The following is a 19,410-nucleotide window of genomic DNA, read 5'->3' as shown; positions in this document are numbered from 1 at the left end:
GGGGTAGTAGTGGAAAAGGAGAAAAATGAAAAGACTGGGTGTGGTTGGGGAATGACGGCTGTGCTGTGCTGGAATGGGAACAGGGAAGGGGCTGGATGGGTGAGAACAGTGCCTAATGAAGGTTGAGACCAGGAGGGTTACAGGAATGTAGGATGTAGTGCAGGAAAAGTTCCCACCTGCGCATTTCAGAAAAGCTGGTGTTGGTGGGAAGGATCCATATGGCACAGCCTATGATGCAGTCACTGAAATTAAGGATATCATGTTTGGCAGCTTGTTCAGCAGTAGGGGGGTCCATTTGTTTCTTGGCCACAGTTTGTCGGTGGCCATTCATGTAGACAGACAAATTGGTTGTCATGCCTAGATAGAATGCAGCACAATGGTTGCAGCTTAGCTTGTAGACCACATGATTGGTTTCACAGGAAGCCCTGCCTTTGATGGGATAGGTGATGTTAGTGAGCGGACTGGAGTAGGTGGTGGTGGGAGGATGTATGGGACAGGTCTTGCACGTATATCTATTACAGGGGTATGAGCCATGAAGTAAGGGATTTGGGAACAGGGGTTGTGTAAGGATGGACGAGTATATTGTGTGGGTTTGGTGGACAGTGAAATACCATTGTGGGAGGGGTGGGAAGGATAGTGGGCAGGACAGCTCTGATTTCAGGTCATGACGAGAGGCAATTGAAACACTGGTGTAGAATGTAATTCAGTTACTCCAGTACTGGGTGGTACATGCTCCTCTGTGGCCAGACGGTGGGACTTTGGGAGGTGGTGGGAGACTGGAAAGATAAGGCATGGGAGATTTCTTTCTGTACAAGGTTGGGAGGATAATTATGGTCAGTGAAGGCTTCAGTGAGACCCTCGGTATATTTGAGAGGGACTGCTCTTCACTGCAGATGTGACAACCATGGATGGCTAGGCTGTATGGAAGGGACTTCTTGGTATGGAACAGGTGGCAGCTGTCAAAGTGAAGGTGTTGCTAGTGGTTAGTAGGTTTGATATGGATGGAGGTACTGATGGCTTTGCGGTGGAGGCCAACATCTAGGAAGGTGGCTCGTTGGATTGAGCAGGACCAGGTGAAGCAAAATGGGAGAGAAGTTGTTGAGGTTCTGGAGGAATGTGGATAGGGTGTCCTCACCTTCAATCCAGATAGCATGTCATCAGTGAATCTGAACCAGGTGAGGGGTTTAGGATTCTGGGTTTTTAGGAAGGATTCCTCTAGATGGCCCATGAATAGGGTGGCATAGGATGGTACCATGCGGGTGCTCATAGCCATAGCCTGGATTGGTTTGTAGGTAATGCCTTCAAAGGAGAAGTAATTTTGTGTGAGGATATAATTGGTCATGGCAACTAGGAAGGGGGTCGTTGGTTTGGAATCCGTCGGGTGTTGGGAAAGGCAGTATTCAATAGCAATAAGGCCATGGGCATTAGGAATGTTAGTGTACAGGGAGTTGGCATCAATAGCGACGAGGAGGGCACTGTGTGGTAAAGGTACAGGAACTGTGGAGAGTCAGGGGAGGAAATGGTTGGTATCTTTTGTATAGGAGGGTAGGTTCCGGGTAATAGGTTGAAGGTGTTGGTCTATGAGAGCAGATATTCTCTCAGTGGGGCCACAGTAACTGGCCACAGTCAGGAGTACTGGACTGTAGGAAGCATGTAGAAGGCAGGAGTGCAGAGAGTGGTAAAGGTGAGTAGAGAGATGGACTCTGGGGAGAGGTTCTAGGATAGGCCTAAGGATTTGAGTAGTGACTGGAGATACTGCTGGATTACTGGAATGGGGTCACGGTGTTTGTAGGTGAAGTATCTGACAGCTGGGGAAGTCCTTCCACCTAGTAATCCTTGTGGTTCAAAACAACAGTGGTGGAGCCTTTGTCTGCAGGTAGGATTATAAGGTCAGGATCAGTTGCCTAAAGTTCTTACTGCAGATATAAGGTTAGTTTGCATGTTGAGGGATCTGGGGAATGCTGGTGAGGCAAGGTTTGAGGTTAAGAAATTCTGGTAAGTTAACAGGGGGTGGTTTGGGAGCAGTGGGGGTGGATCACAGTTAGATGAAGGAGTGAACTGAATTAGGCAATGTTCAGTATTGGTCTCTGGTTGAGTCTGATTGGTAGGATGAAACCAGTCATGTGGTCTACACGCTAAGCTGCAACCACTGTGCTGCATTCTATTTAGGCATGACAACTAACAAGCTATCTGTCTGCATGAATGGCCACCAACAAACTGTGGCCAAGAAACAAGTGGACCACCCTGCTGCTGAACAAGCTGCCAAACATGATATCCTTCATTTCAATGACTGCATCACAGCCTGTGTGATATGGATCCTTCCCACCAAAACCAGCTTTTCTGAATTGCACAGGTGGGAACTTTCCCTGCATTACATCCTATGTTCCCATAACCCTCCTGGCCTCAACCTTTGTTAGTCACTGTCCACACCCATCCAACCCCTTCCCTGTTCCCATTCCAGCACTACACAGCCATCATTCTACTACGAATCCCAGTACTTTTATTTCACTTCTTTTCCGCTACTCTCCCACCCCCATCTCCCCACCTCTCCCTTGCCTTCCATCTGACCTGCAGCACTTCAGTGTCTCCCACCCCCATCATCCTACCCCCCCCATCCCCACACCAGCCTCCTCCTTACCCCCACCCAGTTGCCACTCCCATCATGCACTGGTGCTGCTGCTAGAAGTGTGGTTTCAGTTGCCTGAGACTGCAGTCCTGTGTGTGAGTTGTGTTTGCATGAGTGTGTGTGTGTGTGTGTGTGTGTGTGTGTGTGTGTGTGTGTGTATGTGTGTCTAGTGTTGATGAAGGCCTCAATGGCTGAAAGCTTTAATTGTGAGAGTCTTTTTGTTTTGCCGATCTGCGACTCAGCATCTCCACTGTATGGTGAGTAGCAACTTTCCTTTTCATAATATTGTTACATTCTGTCCTGTATTTTCCATTCTTTGATTTAATTAGTGAATTTCTTACCATATGAGCAAGTGTGTGTATACTTTTATTGTATAACTGAAATGTCCTATTTAGTGCAAGCATAAATATAAATTATTTTTTGTCACAAAAGATATATTGATTTTCAAATATTAAGATATTACTAATATAAATGTCTCATAGTGTATGTGTAAATATTAATTCTGATCTCTTGTTGTCACATTAATTGATATCAGTATTATCCATGAGTCTACCATATTGTACTCCACTGTATCCATAATTGTAAATCTTATGAACAATTCATTATCATAAACATTGTAGGTTCACAGAACTCAGAATAACACAAAACAAAATAAATAAAAATCAAATGTAGATGATGTAGGAATTATTTCAGTTACCCTTTTAATTGTGTTGCAACTGCACCTTTCTGCTGAAGAATGGATCAAAGTTTTGTCAATATTGGAAGTGTGATATGTCAAGTGTAATTGTGCAATTGAGAAAAAAGGATAGAAAGCAAAATAAATAAATGAATTTGTCAATTGCATGCAAAAGTATTCATTTGTATAATTATTTATATCTACCATACTTCCATTTCTATAAAACAGTTCTCTTACCAATGTAACCTGTTGCATTGAGAGTCCCTTTGTCTTCAGGGGAAAGTTGAAGCTCACATTCTGCAGATGGTAGAATGTATGAAATTGCTGATATGCTTAACTGCTGAGCTAGTGATGCCATCAGCGACACAATAAGTATCAAATAATTGTATTTCCCGAAACCCGTAAAAGAACACAATTATACCACAGGGCAAATTCCAGAAACAACGTGAGAGAGGAGCTACGAAATATTAGGTTGGTGTATAAGTTCATAGCATTTGTGTTTTGCTTGTTGCTACAGGTTTGTTTATCAATTGTCAGTTTTTATTTGTAATTTTCTTTTGTTATTTGAGTTTACATTTTGTCATTTGTAGATAGTGAGTGGAGGTGTGGACACTAGAAAACATGGTGCCAAGTGGAGAAATCAGAACATTTCTCACATATTCTTCTCTTTGAGTTCAATACAGGGGTGACAGCAGGTAATGCAGCCAGAAGAACTGGGAGACAATGTCATTGGACAGATCATAGCACAAAAATGATTTTTCTCATTTCAAGGAGGAGTGCTTTGACATTAGTGGCACTCTTCATTCAGGAGAACCTTTGGGGTTTGATGAAGACCATTTATACACATTAATCCACAATGAACCACATCAGTGTTGTTGAGAACTGGCAAATATGATGAACTGTGATCATTCCACCACTGTGCAACATTTGCATGCAATGGGAAAGATTCAAAAATTGAGTGTATGGGTACTTAATGATCTAAGCCAAATCACAAAAATCTGGAGATGGTCATAAGTGCATCCCTGCCTGCCTGTCATTAGTTGACTTGTGAACAACACCAACCAGTCCTATCCTGTCTTTACTGATGATGAGAAATGGTGTCTTTATGCTTATGTAAGGAAAAAGAAGATATGGCTGAGCCCAAACAAAGCAGCAACTCCCCATACAAAGACCTGCATGCATCCACAAAACATAATGATATGTATCTGGTGGAACAGTGATAGTGTGGTGTACTAAGAATTGCTTCCCTAAGGTGTACCATCACTGCTGACATTTAACGAAAACAACAGAGGTGTCTTGCATACACAGTCCAAGGATAATGACCAGGAAGACTGCATGAAGTGATGCTACTCCATGATAATCCCTGCCTGAATTCTGCTAGGCTGACAAAAATCACTGTAAAGGTGTTGGGTGGGGAAGTCATTCTGCACCCACCTTATTCACCTGACCTTGCATCCTTCGATTTACACCTTTTCTGCTCTCTATCAATCAACCTTCAAGGATTTTCCTTTCTGGATGAAAATGTGATCTGAACATGGCTTGATGAATCCTTTGCCTCAAAATCAATGATTTCTACAGCTGTGGAATCAAAAAGTTACCCCAGCATTGGCAGACTGTTGTAAACAGTGAAGGAGAATATATTATTGATGTCTGAAGTCTCTGTTATGTGTACCTGTTGTGTTTATTAAAATGCTACAAATTTATGCACCAACCTAATAGAGTCAGAGAAAATATATTGATTAAAATTTCAGTTGCAAAAGACACAGTCACATCCTTCGAGAGATATGCTGCTTACAAGTATGTAGAAACATTTTAATAAGAGATGACACAGAACATAGCTTGAAATGCAAAGAAGTATGCAGTTATGCTTATCTAAATGGTAAAAAAATAGAAATAAATCATAAAATAACTATAAGATATGTACTAAAGTTGCAGCTGGAACATAAACTTATTTCCTCTGAAACACAGTTCTTTGTTTTACCACTTAAGGACGTATTTATATTTAATGGAGGCAGCCATACCATACAGAAACAAAAAATGCTATTACATGCCATTAGCAGAAATGAATCCCTCACAACCTCATGAATAACGACATTGTTAATATCATTATTGTTATTTTAGTGCAGGTTGGTACAGTGTTCATGCCAGCTTTTACAATATATAACTTACAGGAGGGGTGGTGTAATGTAAAATTATGCATGACAGCTTTATGGAAATGTCTGAACTTTTATAGGAAGGTTACAGAGAGATGTTCAATACTGAATCCATTGTTACAAATTTTACCAACATTTGAAATGTGGTCACAAATCAGCTGAAGGGGAATGTCACTACATCAGTGCAGACAGTGTACGTAACACTTTGGCTACAGAAACTAGTGATTAGGAAGTTCTTGGCATATATGTAGATAAAGATCTTTAGTGGATAAACTGTATTATTTTGTATGTGGAAAAAACAGTAATATCTTTAATATCTTGTATTTCCTTAGATAGCTATCAAAGATAAGCCATAGCTAAATGCTAAGAACTGTATTCTATTGGACCATTTTTCTTTTCTTAATTATGGAATTGAATTATGGGACTCCACAGCAGAAGTATACTTAAGCAAAATATTGTTGTTAGAGAAAAGGGCAAAAAGCCACACAGAATAAGCAATAAAGAATAATTGCATGAAGTGTTTGTGCAGCATCAATACATATCAGCATATTATTTTTAAATTTTGTGGCCCAGACAAAGAAAGCTAATAAGTGTAATGAAAATCATGATTACAATACTAGTATAAAATTTAACTACAAATATAAGAAAGACTGGCCAAAATTTGCTTGTCAATGGTTTTCTTTGGTTTGAAAAGCTACCAAACTCATTATGGACATGCAAGGGAAATTTCAGCACAAAATTAAAATAATTTTGATAACTAATAGTTTACATTCCTTCAAAGAATTTTAAGTGGGAATTCTAATTCTGATGACACACACAAACACACAGACACAGACACACACACACACACACACACACACACACACACACACACACACACACACACACAAACACAAGCAAGAAAAACCGGAAGAACTGTTCCAAACTTTTGGGAACAATTAATTCTTCACTCAGGAAGGAAAGAGAGATAGGTTGGGATAGATTTGAAAGTGGAAGCAGGTCACTCGGATCCAAAGATGAGAGGGAACCACCAGTTTTGATGATAAAGAGTTCAAATCTTCCCCTAACTGTGATCCACTACCCCTTGTACCTGACCATTTTCTGGCAAGCTTCCAGGAATTCTTCACCTCCAATGCAAATTCATTTTCCTTCCCTATACCCTTTCTCAACAAGTCAAATATCAAATCACATGACAGCTTAAGAAGTCTTTAGGACAATACAAGTGGCTGTGGAAGGTTGAAATACCTGTTATTAGAGCCATAGTAAATAAGTACCATTGAATAAAGGCTCCAGAGTGTGAGAAAAAAAAGAGAGATGAGCAAAATGATTTTGCCAGAAAGACTGCAGTCTGGAAAAAAGTGCTCACAAACTGGGTAAGTACAACAACCATTAAAGAGTATTTACAGCAGGCAAGAATAAAAGTTAAAAATCACTGTGGCACAGAATTAACATCTTGACCCTTATGATATGTTTATAAAGCTGTATGTCTAAAAATATCATCTCTAGCATTGTTAGCAACTCTACAACAAGTAGAATTTCAAATACACCACAAACAATGGAATGGAATGCAATGGAATGTGGTGTCTGATGATTCAGAAATAAAATTGAAAGATAAAGCTCCCTTCATTGGCGTAATGTTAGATCAGGATCTCTCTTGGGAGCATCATATCGATTTCTTACGCCAAAAACTAAGCAAATAAAATTTATGCAATGTGGACAATGTCACAATATCTTAAATACGAGCAAATGAGTATAATCTACTATGCTTTAGTGTATCTGTACCTCACTTATGGAATTGAAGTATGGGGATGTGCTGCTGCCAAGCATGAAAATAGGGTATTTATCCTTCAAAAAAAGACTGTTAGGATCATGTGTAAGCTTAGATATAATGAGTCCTGCAAAGCAATTTTCAAAATTAAGAAACTACTAACACTCCCATCACTATAAATTTATAAAACTGTTTAGCTGATGCTAAAATACAAGCAGTACAATCATCTAAATAGAGAAGTGCACATGTACAATACTAGGAGGAACGATGGTTACCACCTGGAAAGAAATAATACAAAAAGTGCAGACAAGAGCCCCTATTATATGGGGATAAAAAAAAAAAGCTAAGATGATGTGACTTACCAAACGAAAGCACTGGCAGGTTGATAGACACACAAGCATACACACAAAATTCAAGCTTTCGCAACCAACAGATGCTTCATCAGGAAAGATGGAAGGAGAGGGAAAGACGAAAGGAACAGTTGCTTCATCAAGGAGAGGGAAAGACGAAAGGATGTGGGTTTCAGAGGAGTAGAATACTTTTATTTGTATAAATATTATTACATGTACAAAAAAAAGACATAATTTTTTATTTGTTAGGCCTCTTGTATATAATTGTTTTCCACAATGTTATCAGGGGAAATGATCAATTTGTAAACTATCCAAAACAAATCCTTGTATTTGTTCATGGAGAATAAATAAAAAAAATAAATAAAAGATAGGAATTCGACAGGGAAATGGTGGCACACTCTTTGCAGGTGGCATTTGAGAGGACAACAGTGATGAATACAGGGAACATTAAAACAAAGTTAGGAAAGAATATGTTAATGATGATATGGTTTTCCACTTCCTAATGAGAAATTGAGCAAACAATCTTGACATTGAGAAAATGTAAATTAAATGGACCTGATGACATCCCTGCTAAAGTTTTATGTGTTCTTCATTTGCACTTAAGCCCATACTTGTGCCAACTTTATAATGCTTTTCTATTATAAAATGGAACACTAGAAGTTTGGGAAGAGACAAATGTAATTATCTTAAAAAATGTAACACAAAGGCTCTCTAACTCTGAAGTCCTGGAAACCACTTTTGCCTCCTTGACTTGTTAGGGTAAATGCTGGAGAACTGACATGCAACATTCTGCAGGACAAAAGACAGTTTCATGGAATCATTTCCCAACAAGGCATTAGAAGTGGACAGTCAACAGAAGATGCCATAAATGAGAGAATAAAGCTGGCTAGGAATGCTTCACATAAATTTACAGCCTAATTATGAATCTGATTGCATGTTTGACAACCTATGAAGGCCAAAATGTTTTGACCAGCTGAACAGATTGAATAATTGATGGGCAAATTAATCATCTGAAGTACATGTTCCAAAAGAATGGCTATGGTTCACATAGTATGAAGCCAGTGTTCTCCAAGAAACGGAAACATGAAAATGTTGAGCATTAACCTGAAGGGCCACCAATTACATCCTCCCTGTGGCACTACTTCCAGTAGAATAGGCAGACTGCTGCAAAGATAAGGTATAATACATGTTTTCTGTCTAACTAAGAATAAAGAAGATGCTACGCCCTATTAATGACAATCTCGTTCTCAGGATCCCTGGCATTTACAACATCCCTTGCAAGTGTGAAGCTTAATACATGTTTTCTGTCTAACTAAGAATAAAGAAGATGCTACACCCTATTAATGACAATCTCGATCTCAGGATCCCTGGCATTTACAACATCCCTTGCAAGTGTGAAGCTTACTGGTAAGTGGGAGCTCCAACGTCAGGCATGTAATGGGGCCCCTTAGGGATATGGCAGCAAGGGAGGGGAAGAAAACCCATGTGCACTTTGTGTTCATACCAGGGGAGTCATTCCAGTTGTGGAAAGGGTCCTTCCGGATGCCATGAAGGGTACAGGGTGCACCCATCTACAAGTGGTCGCTCATGTCGGCACCAGTGATGTGTGTTGCTATGGGTCAGAGGAAATCCTCTCTGGCTTCCGGCGGCTATCTGATTTGGTGAAGACTGCCAGTCTCACTAGCAGGATGAAAGCAGAGCTCACCACCTGCAGCATTGTCGACAGGACTTACTGTGGACCTTTGGTACAGAGACAAGTGGAGGGTCTGAATCAGAGGCTGAGACGGTTCTGCGACCGTGTGGACTGCAGATTCCTTGACTTGGACCATAGGGTGGTGGGGTTTCACGTTCCGCTGGATAGGTCAGAAGTCCACTACACACAGCACGTGGCTACATGGGTAGCAAGGGTTGTGTGGCATGGACTGGGCGGTTTTTTTGGTTAGATGGCCTCGGGAAAGTACAGAAATGGCAACAGGGCAAAGGGTATGGGGCAAAGTCAGGACATGCAGGGACCAAGCAGCAACCGGTATTGTAATTGTAAACTGTCAAAGCTGCGTTGGTAAAGTACCGGAACTTCAAGTGCTGATAGAAAGCACCGAAGCTGAAATTGTTGTAGGTATGGAAAGCTGGCTGAAGCCAGAGATAATTTCTGCCGAAATTTTTACAAAGGCACAGACGGTGTTTAGAAAGGATAGATTGCATGAAACCAGTGGTGGCGTGTTTGTCACAGTTAGTAGAAGTTTATCCTGTAGTGAAATAGAAGTGGATAGTTCCTGTGAATTATTATGGGTGGAGGTTTACTCAACAACCTAGCTAGGTTAATAATTGGCTTCTTTTACTGACCTCCTGGCTCAGCAGCATTAGTGGCAGAACAACTGAGAGAAAATCTGGAATACATTTCACATAAATTTCCTCAGCATGTTATAGTCTTAGAAGGAGATTTCAATTTACCAGATATAGACTGGGACACTCAGATGTTTAGGACGGGTGGTAGGGACAGAGCATCGAGTGACATTATACTGAGTGCACTATCTGAAAATTACCTCGAGCAATTAAACAGAGAACCGACTTGTGAAGATAACATCTTGGACCTACTGATAACAAACAGAGCCAAACTTTTTGACTCTGTAAGCACAGAACAGGGAATCAGTGATCATAAAGCCGTTGCAGCATCCCTGAATATGGAAGTAAATAGGAATATAAAAAAAGGGAGGAAGGTTTATCTGTTTAGCAAGAGTAATACAAGGCAGATTTCAGAATACCTAACAGATCAAAATGAAAATTTCTGTTCCGACACTGACAATGTTGATTGTTTATTGAAAAGTTCAAGGCAATCGTAAAATGCGTTTTAGACAGGTACATGCCAAGTAAAACTGTGAGGGATGGGAAAAACCCGCTGTGGTTCAACAACAAAGTTAAGAAACTACTGCGAAAGCAAAGAGAGCTTCACTGCAAATTGAAGTGCAGCCAAAACCTCTCAGACAAACAGAAGCTAAACGATGTCAAAGTTAGCATAAGGAGGGCTATGCATGAAGTGTTCAGTGAATTTGAAAGTAAAATTCTATGTACCGACTTGACAGAAAATGCTAGGAAGTTCTGATCTTACGTTAAATCAGTAAGTCAAGCAAAACAGCATATCCAGACACTCTGGGATGATAATGGCATTGAAACAGAGGATGACGCATGTAAAGCTGAAATACTAAACACCTTTTTTCAAAGCTGTTTCACAGAGGAAGACCGCACTGTAGTTCCTTCTCTAAATCCTTGCATGAATAAAAAAAGTGGCTGAAATTAAAATAAGTGTTCAATAAATAGAAAAGCAACTGAACTCACTCAACAGAGGAAAGTCCACTGGACCTGACGGGATACTAATTCGATTCTACACCGAGTACGCGAAAGAACTTGCCCCCTACTAACAGCCGTGTACCGCAAGTCTATAGAGGAACGGAAGGTTCCAAATGATTGGAAAAGAGCACAGGTAGTTCCAGTTTTCAAGAAGGGTCATCAAGCAGATGCACAAAACTATAGGCCTATATCTCTGACATCAATCTGTTGTAGAATTTTAGAACATGTTCTTTGCTCGCTTATCATGTCATTTCTGGAAACCCAGAGTCTACTCTGTAGGAATCAACATGGATTCCAGAAACAGCAATCATGTGAGACCCAACTTGCTTTATTTGTTCATGAGACTCAGAAAAAATTAGATACAGCCTCCCAGGTAGATGCCATTTTCCTTGACTTCCGGAAGGCATTCGAAACAGTTCCACACTGTCGCCTGATAAACAATGTAAGAGCCTATGGAATATCAGACCAGCTGTGTGGCTGGATTGAAGAGTTTTTAGCAAACAGAACACAGCATGTTGTTCTCAATGGAGAGACATCTACAGATGTTAAAGTAACCTCTGGCGTGCCACAGGGGAGTGTTATGGGACCATTGCTTTTCACAATATATATAAATGGCCTAGTAGATAGTGTCGGAAGTTCCATGTGGCTTTTTGCAGATGATGCTGTAGTATACAGAGAAATTGCAGCATTAGAAAATTGCAGTGAAATGCAGGAAGATCTGCAGTGGATAGGCCCTTGGTGCAGGGAGTGGCAACTGATTCTTAACATAGACAAATGTAATGAAGTGCGAATACATAAAAAGAAGGATCCTTTATTGTATGATTATATGATAGCGGAACAAACACTGGTAGCAGTTACTTCTGTAAAATATCTGGGAGTATGCACATGGAATGATTTGAAGTGGAATGATCATATAAAATTAGTTGTTGGTAAGGTGGGTGCCAGGTTGAGATTCATTGGGAGAGCCCTTAGAAAATGTAGTCCATCAACAAACGAGGTGGCTTACAAGACACTCGTTCGACCTATACTTGAGTATTGCTCATCAGTGGGGGATCTGTACCAGGTCAGGTTGACAGAGGAGATAGAGAAGATCCAAAGAAGAGCAGTGCATTTTGTCACAGGGTTATTTGGTAAGTGTTACGGAGATGTTTACCAAACTCAAGTGGCAGACTCTGCAAGAGAGGCGCTATGCATCGCGGTGTAGCTTGCTGTCCAGGTTTTGAGAGAGTGTGTTTCTGGATGAGGTATTGAATATACTGCTTCCCCCTACTTATACCTCCCGAGGAGATCACAAATGTAAAATTTGAGAGATTCGAGCACGCACGGAGGCTTTCCGGCAGTCGTTCTTCCCGCGAACCATACGCGACTGGAACAGGAAAGGGAGGTAATGACAGTGGCACCCAAAGTGCCCTCTGCCACACCCCGTTGGGTGGGTTGCAGAATATAAATGTAGATGTAGATGTAGAAGTGTGATCGTATGATTGCTGTCATATACTGATAACATGATGATTCTTAGGAAAGAAAACCTGAGAGGTATTATGGAAGCAAGCTGTTACACAGTCTTTGAGGAATTATGTCAGCCCATTTGTACCATTTCCAACCACTGTGCCAAAGCTCAATGGCATTTTAAAAACTGACAAGTGAAGAAATCTGCAGTTGCCAAGCACAGCCTCATGAACAAGCACAAAATACTGTTTGAAAAAAAAAAAAAAGAAAAATGCTTTTACATACTGGGAGTCTGTAGTTAAAGAGGCTGTAGAACTAAAAATATGTGACACGAACTGTGACTGCAGGTAATATCTTAGTGGTGCTTGGAAGCAAGCTCTTGATGCAGAGAAGAGTCCGAGATATTCGTCACAACATTTATGGTACTACAGGAGTCGTGGCAGCACCAATGCAGACATTGACACCATCCACGACATCATTATGTAATTACTGACCAATCACAAGCTGCCCATGGGCTACATAAGGCCACTCCAGCAGCAGTATAGACAGTCAGTTGCTCCTGATGATGATGATGGGGGTACTCAACGAAAGCTCAAGGTTTTACTCTGAACTGATTTGGAAATAAGTCTAAGAATGTTTTATATGATAGTTCCATTGCAAATCTGTTTACATGTTCAAAAAACATTTCCAAAATAGAGCAGCAACAATGTTGTGACCAGAGGAGAGCCTAAACACAGGAATTTTGAAAGGCTGCCCGGAAGGATTCACATGTGGCCTAGTGTTTAGAGGTCTGGTGCTGCAGGGCAATACATTAGTCGTACGATTGCTGTCATATGCTGATAACATGGTGATTCTTAGGAAAGAAAACCTGAGAGGTGTTATGGAAACAAGCTGTTACACAGTCTTGGAGGAATTATGTCACTGGTTCAAGGAACCGAAGTCTGCCAGAAAAGACCACCTAAGTCTGCCAGAAAAGACCACCTATGTATGTCTGTGTAAATGAAAGGAGCATTTTTAGCTACCCACACACTAAACGAAGCAACAGATGCATAATAATAAAGATCATCACTAAGGTGTCTCCTTCAATGGATGACAAAACTTCTGTGCATATATAGAGAAATGAATAAAATGGACAAAATTACTGCCTAGCCAGTTATCATTAAAAGCTAAATATAATGATTTATCATGATTCCATAACAATAGGAATTATGTGATATTTTGTGAGAATTTGAATGCACTGTTTATAGCAACAGCACAGACAGTTAACAGGGTGCAACACGTAATACTTCTTTCATTGATAAGGGCTTTGGCACTATGTCAATTTAGGCACTGCAGGTAATTCTTGGAATATCATGACTCAGTCTATGGATACAAAAGAAAGTGCTGATCTTTTGGTTGAAGAGAGATAAATACCAGGAACTGCAGAATACAGAAGTAGTGTGCACCACCACCAAACAGTAAATTTTGGATAATATCCTTCTCTTGTGACACAAATGGATCAAGCTTCAACAGCAAAAAGGATTTGCAGGTCCCTCCATGCCACAAAACAGAGACTGAGAATGAGGCACCTGAACTCTGGAGGGGACTGATGTACCTTTTGACAGGCCATATGCCACTCATTCACTCACTCCAATAGAAGAAGACGAACTGCTGAATGTGCCTGCAGTAGAGAAACTGTACTGGAACACATTAACTGGGAATGTTTATGGTTGACACTGACTGGCAGCAACTGAATTGGCATAGAAAATCTGATGCCATGGAGGTCCTGCAGTATGAGACATGGCACATTCTGGATAATATTGTTGATCAACACTTGTCTGATGTACTGCAGGAGGTTGTCACAGGGGTTCATGCAGCAACATGGCAGAGACTGTTGAGATCAACAGCTGCAGCAAAAAAGCTACTAAATGTGCAGGTTAACTGCATATAACTCTGTCTGAGTCAATGTCCCCACCATAGAACTAAATATTAACAATTTATTCATACAAAAAGCCCAAAATTAATAGTTTGTGTGAGGTTTGTATTTTTTGTTGCAGTTGCTAAGTAAGCACAGCATGTTTGGGTGTACATTATATTAAATCAATTACAACTCATCTTTAAAGAGATATTGATGGTCCTTAGTTGTGTAAATTGATAAATCACATGCTTCTCTTAAATAAATGTAGTTTATTACTCATGACCAAGATAACTGTTATAAAGACTGTGAGATCAAGGCAAAGACACAAAAGCAGGCCCAATAGCACAGTAAGTGGCCACTGAATGGCACAGTAAGTGGCCACTGTTACTCAACTACATATATATTAGCATATTAATTAGTCACAATTTTAAATTATTGCTGACTTCATTACAGTTAGTTTGTCTCCTTGCACAAAAATTTCTTGGTTCATTTGCCACATCAAATTCAGACAAAATTCCAAGTTTTCAATGATATCCACCATCATCTTCATCAGGGGCTAAAACAGACTTATGAATTGGTAAGGTTCCTTCTTTTGTACCCACAGAAAAGCATCTGATCGGCTGGATTATGACATGATGGCATGTAAACAGGAAATGCACCCTGCAGCCATAGATTTTGCTTGCACCCTATATCTAGCATTGCTTGCAGTGCCATCCATCGCATTAGGCAGCACACTGAAAAAAGTATTCCTCTGCATTTTTTCCTTTTCTAGTGCACACTTCCATGCATTGCTAAGTGCATAGCCAGTGTCTCTACTGAAGTTGTTTTCACAAAGTCTAATTTCAACAGCTTCTCTGCTCATAGAGTTCCAGTAGTTTGAGGTGTGAGCAAGTATTCTTGTTTGTTCAAACAAAAATCTTGTGCTTATTTAACAGGCTGTGCTCTGCCAGCACTGATTAATCCAAATGCCTGTATTTAAGGTGATGTTGATCCTCAATGCAATAATTGGCAACTGTCTGTATAGACGGGGCCACGTAACTCTTGCCACACTCAAAAGGAATGCTATAAATTCCTGGCACTCTCAGACCTACTTTATCTTTAACAAGTTGCAACACTTCTTTAACTTTTCTGAGTGAGCAGAAGACTAGTCTGACTCCTTGCTCCTTTATGAATCTACCTATTTTGCTAGAGTGGAAGCCATGCTATCTGTTGATCCTCTTGGCTTGTTTGAATAGTGTTGTGTCTTGATTTTTTCAACTGTGTTGATCTAATGTCACAGACAGTGTACGTGTCCATTCTGAACACATCTTCAGAAGCTTAATCTCGAAAGTGATGTGGTCCATATCCAACAATTTTCTCTAAAAATATAGAGGTATTTCAACCAAACAGTAATTATCATGAGCATAACACATGGAGGAAGAATGACAGAATGACAGAAATTTGAGCTTGGTGCAAAAGGGTGTCCACTACACTCAAACGAAACTCTTCAATGCTCTTGCTCCTGAAATAAAGACAGAGATTCATAACAAGGATAAGTTTAAAAAAGCACAAAAATATTTCTGCTAGAAAAAGCTTTCTACAGTCTAGATGAATTTTTAAGTAAATAAATTGTAAAACTTTAATAATGCGAGAAAGAAGGTTATTTAACTTGAGCTCTGTATCCATTTGTGCTTTGTTCTTTCTGAAGTGCTTTAATGATTCTAAGAAAATATGTATAGTTTTTTTTCTGTATTGCTGCTCAAAGAATTTATTGGATAAATTTTTATATAATTATGTACTCAAATGTCTGTAAATGCTTTAAGATTATCAAATTGAATTTATAAAAAACTGACGAGTTCCACATCCTTGTGAACCCAACACAGTTGGACTTATGGAACACAAAATAAAATCAGTCAGTCAAAACAGTTCTGGCTCTGTGTGCTAAGGTGTTCAGCACAGCTCTCTTCTGAGCTGGATTGTGAAAGCTATACCCATTGAGATACAGATCTGTATGCATCAGTTTTCTGTACACAGAGTGGCTGAACTGTCCATCTGATCTCCGTTTCATCAACGTATCTAAAAAAGATAACTTCCCCATCCATCTCTACCTCCACTGTGAACCTTATGTTGGGTAGTAAAATCAATCAATCAAAAATCCAGGATGGAATGTAACAATATTGAAATTCAATATTGTTATGTATCCATTCAAATGATCAGTGAACTGCTGCAGCACCTCACTGCCATGTGACCAGATGAAAAATGTATCATCAATGTATCTGAAGAAGTAAGATGGCTGAAAGGGAGCACTGTTCAACTCTTGTTCTTCAAAATCTTCCATGAAAAATCTTAGCTATGACTGTTGACAATGGTGAACCCATGGCTGTTCCATCAATCAGTTCATTATAATTTCCTCTGTGCAAGAAGTATATGGTCATCAAAGTGTGCCCAAATAATTTCAAAATTTCTGGGAAGAAATGAGTGGCCGGCAGTTTTAATGCATCCCTTCATGAACAGGGAGACTACATCAAGGTTAACCATGACATCATTTGTGCCTATCCTCATCTGCTTCATGATATCAACAAAAGTTTGTGAGTTTTTGTTTTCTTTACTTCTTCCACAGTGTTGGTAGTAATTAATGTTCTGGCGCAACCAGGGCAGTCACCATCTTCATCTTCTCAGTCCTCTTTGAAATGTTAATACCATCTGTAAACTCTTGTTTTCTCATAGTAGATTTTTTCAAAAGTCACAGACAACTTTCTGAATGTGGTGCTGCATTTCATTTGATTTTTCAAACAAAATTTAATGCAGAATCTTTCATCCATCTTTCCCAAAGTAAAAATTTGTTGAGCACATGAAAGCACATATAACCCTTTTACTATCAACAATAAACTAAATATTCAAAACACCTGAAAATGCAAACATACCTCACAAACATATCTACCAACAAGATAAAAAGATGTTTTGAAAATCATATATATAAAGTCCGTAAAATTAAAAAAAAAAAAAAAAAAATTCTGTTGCTTCTTGATCTTGTGTAAGTGGAAATCTAATTTTATGGTGGTGTGCAATTTTTTTTAAAGTTCAGTCAAATAAACAGCTACTGGTAATAACTGACTGGACAACAAAAGAAGAAGAAGAAGAAGAAGAAGAAGAAAACTGATAGAGCATTGAGAGAATAATAATAATAATAATAATAATTTAACTTATAAGGCAAAACCCATCAACAGTACAGGTAGTGAACTTACAAGATCACTCGTATTCACAAAATGGCTTTATAAACAGGAATGAAGTTAAAATATTTATAATGCTATACAGAAACAGGAATAACTGAACAGATATAGAGAACTACATTCTAATATTGCTAATATCTGTCTGTTGCAGGATGGTAGAGGATGTCTTAAGCTTGAATGATGTTCCCAGAGGAAAATAAGTTTCTCTCAAAGAAACAGCATGGATTCAGGAAAAACCATTCCTGTAAAAAACAGCTTGCCCCATACACACATGATCTTTTGCAAAGAGTAGACACTGGTAAACAGGCAGATCCTCTTTCCTCATATTTTCAAAAAGCATTTAGCACTGTAAAATGTTCTTGACCCTTATGGTCATAAGATCATATTGAGTATCCTCACAAATACATGATTATTTTGATGAGATTTTGATTAATAGAAACCAGTGTGTTATGCTGAATGGCAAATGGTCAATAGACATGAAAGTACCAATGAGTGTGCCCCAGGGAAGTGTAATAAGACCACTAATATTCTCAATATATACAAACTGCTTTTCAGACAGGGTCAACAGGACCATCAGATTGTACTCTGCCAATGCTGCTGTCTACTGTAAAATGTTTTTGTTGTTGGATGTTAATAAAGAAATAGATGTGAAACAAATACTAACAAAGAGATAGAGGGGCTGGCCAGTACTTACCTCAGCTCAGTACAGCCAATAGATACACATAAAACAGAACTGAAAATTTACATTCCTAGCTTTCGGAACAAATGTTCCTTCATCGGGGAGGAGGGAGGGGAAAGAAAGGGAAGAAGGGAAAGGAGATTCAGTTACTCACAACCCAGGTTATGAAGCAACAGGGAAAGGAAAATTGGAGGGTAGCAAGGATGGAGGCATGGTTGTCAGAGGGAAGCCAAAGATATTCTACTGTAAGTACTGTGCCAGCTTCAAACCAAAGAGGATGCATACAGAAGTAAAGAGGTATATAGTATAAAGATAAACACAACTATGTAGGATGAAAAGATGCGTGAATGGCTAAAGAGGAAAGGGAAAGAGGAGAAGACTGAAGAGTGAATGGGAGTGAGGTTGTTTAACGTAGGTTCAGTCCGGGGGGATGGCGGGATGAATGGATGTGTTGGAGTGCAAGTTACCATCTCCGCAGTTCAGAGGGACTGGTGTTGGGTGGGAGAAGCCAAATGGCACATACGGTGTAGCAGGTTCCTAGGTCCCTAGAATTATGCTGGAGGGCATGCTCCGCTACTGGGTATTGGGTATCTCCTAGGCGGACAGTTCGTCTGTGTCCGTTCATGCGCTCAGCCAGTTTAGTTGTTGTCATGCCGATGTAAAAGGCTGTACAGTGCAGGCATGTCAGTTGATAAATGACATGTGTAGTTTCACACGTAGCCCTGCCTTGAATTGTGTATGTTTTACCAGTAGCGGGGCTGGAGTAGGTGGTTGTGGGGGGATGCATGGGGCAGGTTTTGCAGTGGGGTCGGTCACAGGGGTAGGAACCGCTGGGTAGAGAAGGTAGCCTGGGAATATTGTAGGGTTTAACAAGGATGTTACGGAGGTTAGGGGGGCGACGAAGGCAACTCTGGGTGGTGTGGGGAGAATTTTGTCAAGGGATGATCTCATTTCGGGGGTTGACTTGAGAAAGTCATATCCCTGGCGGAGTAATTTGTTGATGTTTTCGAGGCCAGGATAATATTGAGTGACACGGGGGATGCTTCTGTGTGGTCTGGGGGTAGGAACATTGTTGTTGGACGGGGAGGAATGTATTGCTCGGGAAATCTGTTTGTGGACAAGGTCTGCAGGATAGTTGCGGGAGAGGAAAGCACTGGTCAGGTTATTGGTGTAATTGTTGAGGGATTCGTCACTGGAGCAGATACGTTTGCCACGAATACCTAGGCTGTAGGGAAGGGAGCGTTTGATGTGGAAAGGATGG

General features: G+C 40.1%; 1 protein-coding gene across 1 annotated transcript in view; it reads right to left on the bottom strand.

Moving 5' to 3' along the window:
• Positions 1 to 19,410, bottom strand: part of LOC124616452 — an 87,425-nt gene that overhangs the window by 30,186 nt on the left and 37,829 nt on the right. Inside the window, exon 3 of the mRNA XM_047144760.1 lies at positions 3,540 to 3,705. Coding sequence (XP_047000716.1) covers positions 3,540 to 3,705 — 166 coding nt within the window. The remainder of the gene's footprint in view (positions 1 to 3,539; positions 3,706 to 19,410) is intronic.

Source organism: Schistocerca americana, chromosome 5 (genome assembly GCF_021461395.2).
Source record: "Schistocerca americana isolate TAMUIC-IGC-003095 chromosome 5, iqSchAmer2.1, whole genome shotgun sequence".
In the NCBI taxonomy this organism is placed as follows: Eukaryota; Metazoa; Arthropoda; class Insecta; order Orthoptera; family Acrididae; genus Schistocerca; species Schistocerca americana.
Note: the sequence above shows the minus strand (reverse complement) of the source record. Positions and strands in the feature narration are given on the sequence as shown.